The 9,622-nt window shown below is 44.1% G+C and overlaps 1 protein-coding gene across 3 annotated transcripts in view; it reads left to right on the top strand.

The window, feature by feature from the left end:
- The window catches only part of YEATS2 (YEATS domain containing 2), an 89,952-nt gene extending 80,617 nt beyond the window's left edge, over positions 1-9,335 (top strand). For 2 of the 3 annotated variants that reach the window (XM_051991841.1, XM_051991843.1), the window contains exons 25-30: positions 266-345; positions 707-908; positions 3,916-4,142; positions 4,881-4,955; positions 6,797-6,870; positions 7,384-9,335. In XM_051991841.1, the coding sequence (XP_051847801.1) occupies positions 266-345; positions 707-908; positions 3,916-4,142; positions 4,881-4,955; positions 6,797-6,870; positions 7,384-7,492 (767 nt within the window). In that variant the 3' untranslated portion in view covers positions 7,493-9,335. The remainder of the gene's footprint in view (positions 1-265; positions 346-706; positions 909-3,915; positions 4,143-4,880; positions 4,956-6,796; positions 6,871-7,383) is intronic. The other variant, XM_051991844.1, reaches the window with a different exon arrangement.
- Positions 9,336-9,622: the final 287 nt, after the last annotated feature.

The following is a 9,622-nucleotide window of genomic DNA, read 5'->3' on the forward strand; positions in this document are numbered from 1 at the left end:
TACATGTAAAGTTGTACTTCTCAATTCTATATAGCCTACTTTTCTTTTTTCTTTAATATTTTTATTATACAGTGTATGTATTGTTACTAACAATATGATTTTAAAAATATGAATGTGTCCACTTTAAATCCTTTACACTTAGCACATCTTTTTCCATGATGTGCTTTTTTAAAGCACATCCATTCCCAATGACAGTAATATCAATAACTTGCCTTGAATCTTAACCAAAACTTAATTCAGACTTTGCTGGCGGTATGCTTTCTAGGTGAAGATGCCAATTGTTTCTGTGCAAGTTCTGTGGAGCAGTATTATAGTTGGAACATTGGGAAACGGAGGGCAGCAGAGGTAATCCTGTCTTTATCTGTCACCAGGGTATAGCAAAAAACCATTTGGAGAGAAAAGGTAGCAACTCCTCCAATCTCTGACTGCCAACCTGCTGGCCTAAACCTTGCCTCTTTGGAGCTCAGCATAAGGTTCTTTACACAATACTTTGGTTAGATGCTTTGTGAAATTATATTTTTCCCTTATGCAAAAAAAAAAAAAATCACATTTGGAAAAATCTCTTAGATGTTCACTCTCTAACATGGAATTAGGGTATCTAATTTCCCCATCCCAAAATGGCAGAAACATAGTTGCCATTTTAGAATTTTCATGTCTTCTGATGTTTATGAATTAGAGAATATAAATTCCATCTTTTTTCCCCTAGTGGCAACGAGCAATGACAATGAGAAAAGTCTTACAAGAAATACTGGAGAAGAATCCCAGGTTTCACAATGTGACGCCCCTCAAAACCAAGCACATTGTCCATTGGTGTCGTTGCCATGGTTACACTCCACCAGACCCAGAGAGCTTGAGAAATGATGGTGATTCCATTGAGGACGTACTGACACAGATAGACAGTGAGCCAGGTAAGAAGCTAGCGAAGGAAGGCTGAATCACTTCCATCTCAGAAGGAGCGAGGGATTCGATTTCTGTCTTCTTGCTACGTCCCCAAGAAGAGGTCCTGCCTCCCATGAGGGGGTCTCGCTTTCAGGGCAGTCGCTTCCATTTTTGGACAGCTTCGGTTGTTTAGAAGTCTCCCCAATATCAAACCAGCATTGCCCTCTCTGCATCTTTCACCTGTTTTTCTGAACTCTGCTTTTTGGAGCCCAAGCAGAGCAATGTTCTTTTCCCATGTATTAAGATACAGAAAGAGGTTACAAAATTCTCCCTGAGTCTCTTCTTCTCCAAACTGAACATCCCTCTGACTGGTCTTTGTGACAAGTTCTCCAGTTTCTTAACATCCTTACTATTTTCTTCTGGACAGTCTCCAGCTTATCTTTCCCCAAAGGTGGTCCTAAAAGTGAATATCGTTTTCCCTTTGTGACTTGACCAAGGCAGAGGACAGCCACCACACTGTTTCCTCCTTCCTTTGGGTTATTCCTTCTCTTGTGACTCTCCACAATCAAGATAAACATTTACTTTTTTTAACTTAGGTGTAACATACAGTCTCTAAAACCTGCTGATCTTTTTTCACAAAAACTGGGTTTTTTTAGCTCAAATACAGAATTTTATATTTTGCCCTGCTTAAATTTCATCTGATTTGATTTCATCTGATCCATCATTCTAATGCCTTGTTTGGATTCAGTTCTTTCGTCCAGAATTTTGGGACATCCCGGAAGCTTCTCCTCAGCCCGTTTTGACAAGCAGTGCCATCTCTGCTTTCATCCAGGTCACTGATGAAAATGTTGAAAAGTACAGGGCCAAGCACAGGTCCTTGGGGCATTCTGCTTAAAGACCTTGACCTAGGTTGACATCCATCAATTCATGAGTACATTTGTAAGCCAGTCATCCGACTAGTTCCAAACTCAGCTAACCGTACTAGCATCTAACCCTTATCTTCATCCCCTCCACAGGTATAGTGTGGAGACTTTGTTACACATTTTGCTGAAAACTAAGCATACTTTGTCTACAACTTTTCTCTAATCTGTGAGCCTAATTACCCCATCAGAAAAAGGATATGAAGATAGTATGGCATGACCTGTCCTGTGTAAAGCAGTGTTGCCAATTCACCGAGCAGTGGAGATTGTACTTCTGAGCCTTAATATATGGTTTTTGTGAATGAATTACTGTGGCCGAAAATATTGAGCTAAGATTAGGCCTGTTTTGTTCTCACAAGAATTAGCAGTCTGCCTGCAGATATTGTTTCTTCTCCTCAAAGAACTATATAAATATGCATTGTTTTTCCTTTCATATCATCTTTTCCATGACCTCCCTTCCATCTCTCTTTGGGATTTTGACTGTCAAATCTATGTATTCACCTTTGAACTTTTGCAGCGTAGCTCAGTAGAGCATCTGCTAAGCCCCTAACATGCACCAGCCACTGTGCTAACTGAGCAATGGGGACATAAATTAAAGAGTTTCCATTCTAGTAGGGAAAGAAAACCTAGAAAATGAGTGGCAAGGACGCTCACTGCAACTTGGCTGGAGACGTCCGGGAAATGTGATGGAGGCCTGGAACCCAGCAGGCCGGAGCTGAGTGCCGACACAGTGGCTGGAGATGGAGGGAGGAGGTAGCCTCTAGTCTCCCCTGTGTCTGGAGATGGAGTGGGGGATAGCCTCTGGTCCCTCCATTCCCATTGCTTTCCAACCATTTCCATTCAAATGTAGCCTCATTACTTACTGTCATACTCAGCTCCCAAACTAACTTTCCCTGACTCCTTTCCTTCTAAGTCATCTCTGATTCTTCCTTTTCTTTCCATCTTCATGTCCATTGACCAGTTCCTAACACAAGAAGTGTCTTTCCCACATCCCCCATCCTTTGTTATCATTGTCATAGCCATCAAGAACCCTGGATTCCTGGATTTCAAGTCTGTGACTTGTCTCTTGCCTCCATTTGCATGTTCCCATAAGGCGATTTTGCTGAAGTGTCATGACCCTAAGTATCCTTGCTCTAAGGGCTTTAGTGTTTGACCATGGGTTGCAGAATCAAGTCTGTACTGGCCTTCAGAGCTCCCTCCCACCTGTCTGCCCTCTGCTTGGCTTCCTGGTCAGGTCTCTTATTTCCCCACAGAAATGTTCCCAAACATGTTACATTCTCTTCCTTTTTCTGTGTCTTTCTCATACTGTTTCTCCTTTTCTGCAGATCTCCTCTCTTCTTCCTACACTCTGACTCCTCCTTCCCATCCTTCTAGGCTTAGTTTAATTCCTGTCTTCTTTACAAAGCCCTTTTGGATCACTTCAATCCATCAAATTCTTTTCTTTCTTTCAAATCCTGTGCCATTTACTGTCTCTACCATTTTTCATTGTTTTTGCCACTTAATCCCTGTCATGTACCACTTTGTTTTGCTTTTTTTTTTTTTACACGTATCATTCTTCCCAATCATGATTATAAGCTTTTTAAAGTTATGGACCATATCTTGTACTTCTTTCCAGTTTCCACACTGTCTCACACAGAATAAAGATTAAGTAATGGGATTAATTTTTGCATTATATGACAGCAAAAGCTCTTCTGAGCTGGCCGTCAGTAGACAAAACTTTGGACAAGTCATTCCATCTATCTGATCCTAATTATCTTCTCTGCGTAATGAGAGGATTGAACTAGAGGATTGCATCTCCATGTGCCTTTCCAGCTCTATGATTAATGTTGACATGGGAAAAAAATGGCAGCCCAGTTCTGTATTGTATATGGCTCCATTTGAGCAAAGATTGTACCCTTGTGGTTCATAGAGCAGGTTTAGGTGCTTCTCACATTCACAGCATTAATTGAAAGCTAGGAGAGACCATAGAGATCTTCTAGCTCAACCCTCTGAGTCTAAGCTTCCTCAGTTCCCTAGGTTCTTGCTCCTACTTTCTTATCTTAGAGGCTTGGGGATGAATATATCAAAGAGACTTTGTATTGCTACTCCATCATACGACTCCTGACTTCTCATTTAGAGTGTCCATCATCCTTCAGCACCGCTGACGATCTCTGCCGAAAACTGGAAGGTCTGCAGCAGTTTCAGAAAAGAGAGCCTGAGAATGACGAGGAGGTGGACATTCTCAGTGTCACTGAGCCCCTGAAAATAAACATCAAGAAAGAAAAGGAAGAGAAGCAAGCAGGAGTGAAGTTCTATTTGGAGACGATGCCCGCGTCTGAGTTTGTCAGCGACACGGCACAAAAGGTAGAAGAGCCAACGAGGAGCGAGCCGTCCCTCCCTGGGCATGTGCCCCCGGGCATAGAGGAGGCGCTTTCTGTGGGTCACAGGGCACTTGGGGAGATCCTTTCCGGGGTGAAAAGCAGCCACCCCCCACTGTCCAGAGGGAAGCAAAAGACAAGAGTCATAAATGGTTCCTCGCCCTTGGCTTCTGAATTTGATTCCAGGGCATCCAAAGGGTTAGAGGCCCCCTTGACTGACTTCAGGCATGATATTCTTTGCAGGGAGGCAGGCTATGCAATTGTGACCTTTGAAAAGTAGCGCCTTTATTAAGCACTTTGGTGCTAGGCTCTGGGCTAGGTACATGCTCAGGGTGCAAATGCAAGCAAGACTGTTACTGCCCCCAAGGAGTAGGGGAAGGCAACAATTAGAAAGGAACTGGAAAAGGGGGCTTGTGACTAGACCATAATTTGGAGCTAATATTTTAGGAAGTTCTGAGCAAGGTAGACAAAGGCTCACCTCAGAGCCCTGGATGGATCCCAGTGAAGTATCCCAAGTTTCAAGAGTGGTTTAGAGTTAGGGTCAGCTAAGCTTTAACTAGCCCTAGAGTTAACTGAATCATATGGGGAAATCCTAATTTTTTCATGTTAATTTTCCCATTGATTTTAATTGATTCCCTCCACTCAGCTGTGTTTCATGTGGAATGAACACATTGTTTATATGTGTACAGAATGGATGTGATTTCTTCCTTCTTTCTCTACTCAGATTGGAATCACCCTCCAGCCTGTGGAACTTCACAAGAACACGTATGCATCTGTTGTTGAAGATATGATTCTAAAGGTAGGCAGCCAGTGGCCTAGAAGGAAGCGTTCAGGGCCCAGTGCAAAAAGGAAATGATGAGGCTCTTTGGGTGACAGGACAGGGCGGTCTCTGTTCCCTTTTGTTCCCTATCTCCTAGTCTTTCTCAGTTTCCTCCAGATGTACGTGACAGGGAGAGGTTTGCATCCCAGTTTTTTATCCCATTGAAGGTATAACATTTGGGTTCCTGTGTTTTCTTAGATGAAAGAAAATCACAGACCAACAAAGACTGGGACAGTCACAAAAGCTGATGATGCTGATGCTGCCCTTGGAAAAACAAGTCTTCAATAAGTTCCATTAAAGTATTCTTTAAAGAGGCCCAGATTAAAAATAGAGTTCATTATTTTTATTTTTACAGATGTTGTCATTTCCTATATTAACACTTTCTTCAAAGCCAAGTAAAAGCAAATGTAATAGAAACACTATTATGATCCTCAGGTTAGTTATCAGGGCCAGTCACAGAGTTCCTACTCAATACAGACAGAGGCACTTCATCACCAGAAGTCGCAGCAAAGTGAAAAAATGAGATCCCCAGACGAGAAGAGAAAAGGTTCACAGGCCCCAGGGCTCTCCTGCGCCCAGACTCAGAACGCCTTTCTCTGGGGGTCCTTCCAGTACTGAGAGCCCCTTCTTTCTCAGGGTGCTGGTGAGGATCAGATGAAATGATAATTGTCAAGTGTTCATGTAAACAGCTATTGTAGTTATCATTATTGTTGTTCCTGTTACTCAAACATGTACGCAAGGCCACTGTCAGAGACCTGGACCTCGTTTCAGATTCCCAGCGAGGCTCTCTGAGTTCCGAATCTGCTGCCTGCTTAGAGGGGGCTCCCTTCTAGCTTCATTTCCATAGCAGCCTTCATATCTCCTTAACCTGAAAAGTCCCCCTTCCTCATGGATGCAGGTCTTGTGGGGGGGGGGGGGGGGGAAGGAACACCACACACACCTTAGTGTAAACAGCCTTGTCTGTGACCCCTTTACTTTCTCCACAGACAGTCCTCTCATGATTTCTTCACATAGTTTCTCCTTGGGTTTTCCCAGTAAAGACCACCCGCTTCTTCTAGCCTGTCTGAAAACCAAAACTCAGTGTCGGGAGGCTGTATTCTCCCAGAAAGGGAAAAGGGTTCCCCCAATCTTTTTCCAGAAACTATCCTTCTCATTTCCACACTAGTCACTGGACTCCTCTCTAACTGCAGGATCTTTGCAGGGCCTTTGTGCCCTTCTTAAAGAGCAGCCCACTTGCTTGGAAAGCCAAGCATCCTGATGCCTTCATTCTTAGGAGTGATGGGATCTCAGATTTTAATTCTTCTTGTCCTGGCACTTTTCCTCTCTCAGATGAGAAAATGTTTTATAGATTTCCACCCAACATTTTTAGTTATTTCTCTTGATTTCTCTGAATCTCATTACTGTCTGTTTGGATCTGGGGAGCTGTTAAAATTCTTGATTTCCATTTTGTTGATTAATGGATTCAATTCCATATACTTTTTCATTTCAAATTTTAAAAAATGATATGTGGTTGCTTCCTGATAAGCAAGTTAGAATATTTTTCCATTGGTTTATTTTTTCATTTAAAAATGTAAGCCATCTAATATTTTTATGCACAAAAATGTTTATACACACACGTGAATGTATTTTTAAAATATATCATGTTTTTCCAAGAAAAATGCTAATTTGCCAGAAAATCATCCTGCTTCATCATTTTCAAGAATCATGACATCACTGCATTTTGTTGATCCACAATTCAAACCTTTAGTAACTTTATGGTCTTCAGGTTTAGGACTATAAGTAGTGGTCAGGCTGACAAATAACAGGGTCTTCTGTTACAGGCCACTGAGCAACTAGTGAGCGACATCTTGAGACAGGCTCTGGCCGTTGGGTACCAGACAGCATCTCACAGCAGGTAAGATCTTATCATCTCTGTCAGTGACATCAGATATAGAAGTAAAAGCAACTGGACAGGACGTTAGAATGTCCAAGTCTAAAGTTCATTGGGATAGAAAACTCCCACATGTACCATTAAAGGGTTTCTGTTCTAACCAGTCCCCATCTGGTTAAGGGGCATGCCCAGCCCCCATCTGGGTTTGCAGAATGTGGTTGGAGAAATTCAGAGGGACAGAAGAGTACTTTGTCCCCCTCGATGAGTGGCCATCATAAATTCCACTCAGTCACCCGAGGATTAAAAGATCTGGTTCAGTAAGAAGTGTTCACAGCTGGGCAGCTTCAAGAGCTTCCGATCTGGTTCCCCAAATATTGCCAGGGCTGTTCTAGTAGCTTTGGCTCCTTTGTCATCGCAGCCTTTTTGTGGGAAGGACAGGGGCTGGTGACATCCTTCCATTGAGAAATTCGTTGATTCGGGTCATGAGTTACTTGGGTTAATTATTCTTCATAACATCCTCTCATTCCTTTGGTACAGGGCTCCAAGAGAAATCACAGTGATGAATATTCACCAGGCCATCTGTAATATTCCCTTTCTTGATTTTCTCACTAACAAACATATGGGAGTATTAAGCAAGGAGCAATAAACTGAAGATGCCCCCGGAAAAATAGGGTGATGGGAAGATTCAGCCAGAGCCTGGGAGCTGACCCCAACATGAGCGCCTGGGCCCATGCTCTTCACCAGTCACTAAGAGAAGTAGTGAGTGGATCAACAAACTCTTTCCAATTGGATTTAATTGGTTGATGTGAAGACTCGAGAGCATGGGAGAGCCAAAGCTGGAATGGTGGAAGTGTCCCTGGCTATTTTGAGGCAGCCTTGATTTATTTCCACCGCCCCTCGGGAGCCTCCCCGATTTGGGCAGGGTCTCTGGGGAAGGCCGTGCGGGTCTGGCTGTGCGCTGGGCACTACCACTGGGCTCCGGCTCATGGGCAGCTCCCCCCTGTTGTCTTGAGAAAAGAATTGTTCCAGAAGTGACTGACGGGAAGCTCTGGTGGAGGTGCCGGTGGCCCTGGGGACCTGCCTTGTGTGGAGGGGCAGCTTCTGTGGCAGGACCTCCGCAGGTGGTGGTTTGGACGGTGAGCTGAGTGGGACTGGCTGCAGCAGCCCCTGGGATCGGCACAACTGGCCCCACACAGGACAGAAGCAGAATGCCCCCGCTTCTCTCTAAGCAGACTCCAGGGCACGTCCTGAGCCAGCTACACACTGGTAAGAAATTTGAACATTCCAATCGTGAACACCCAACCACTGGTTGGTGGGGAATCAGCCGCAGCCAGAAATCTTGGGCCCGAAGCAAAGCAGAAGCAGCTTGGAATCATCCTCTGAAGCTTGATCAGCTGGCTTGTCTGTGTGGGCAGCTTGCTCCCTTGCATGCATGGGCTCCCCTTTGCCATGTGCGCCCCGTTCACAAGCAGCATCCGCAGCGTGTGTGTGCCGATGGGCTTGCTTGAAAGTTGTTCATTTTTAGGAAAAATCCCCCAGTGAAGGCCAAATGGAAAGGATTCCTGCATGGGATAGGAGACATTATAGTCTCCCTCCATGCCTGAGCCTTTGAGGAGATGAGCTCTGACAGATCCCACTCCCCAGGAAAAAGAAACAATACAAAGGCACACGTGTGTGTGTTTATTCAGGGGAGGAAGACAAAGAAAGTCCCTCAGCTCTGAGCAGAGACCTCACAACACCCTGATGATGACAAGAGCAAAGCCCATAAGAGACCAGCAGACAAGGAAGAGCTTTTCCTCAGCAGCAGCCCTGGCCTGCCGCCCGGGGCACGTGGAAGACAGCCGGTGCAGCTGGTCGCATCCCCCGGTCCATATGGGGTGCCGAACAGAGAGGCGTCCATCAGCAGGAGCCGGCCCCCATCCGCCCTGGAGGGGCCTCTGGCGTCTTAATGTGGCCAGAAGTGAGGATCCATCCAAATGGTTTCCTGTGCCCAGGCTAAGTGGCTGAGTCAGAGGAAGGTAAGGGAGGTCCCAGGCGGAGAATGAAGTGAGGGGCCCATTGGTCACAGCGGTCTTGCTGGAACATGTGATCCAGCAGTCTGGGAGAGGAGAAAGCTGTTCGGTACCGTGCATGCTCAGAACACCAAATACAAATCATTTAACTTGTAAAGACTCAGAATATTTTAACAGTTACAGGAACCCCCAAGACATTTGAGAATAGTAGACATATATTTGGATTCAAAAGAAAGTTTTCTCTAGAATCTTTAAAATCTAAGATCTAGGGGAAAAGGATGCAGTTGGTCCATGGCAGACCCAAAGGAAAGCAAGTCCTTTCACTGAGTGGGAGAATATAGTAAACAAGTTTTCAGCAAAGGAAATATTCAATAATTAAAGATCTCCTTATGTGTTAAGACTTTCCCAATGTATTTGTATGATAATGTGTAACATAACTGTGTAATATACATGGATACAATAAATTTTCTTTTAGTAGTTGCGATGGGCTTATTCGACTCTGAAGTGTAGGTGTTTGGACATTTTTTAAAGAGACAAACAGGTCTAAATAGCTTTACCGTACTGGTTTTCCCTATTTCATCCTTTTTTTTTTTTTTTTTAATATAATTCAATTTAAGCTCATAACAACAGAATAGTCAATAACTCGAATGGCTGAAACACTGAAGTCCTCTTTGGACTTATTGCAGGAGGATCTGGGAAGAAAAACAAACATATGCCTGAAGCAAGCTTTTCCACATTCCCCCTCCCCAAGAAATAATGACTCA

Source organism: Antechinus flavipes, chromosome 4 (assembly GCF_016432865.1).
Source record: "Antechinus flavipes isolate AdamAnt ecotype Samford, QLD, Australia chromosome 4, AdamAnt_v2, whole genome shotgun sequence".
In the NCBI taxonomy this organism is placed as follows: domain Eukaryota; kingdom Metazoa; phylum Chordata; class Mammalia; order Dasyuromorphia; family Dasyuridae; genus Antechinus; species Antechinus flavipes.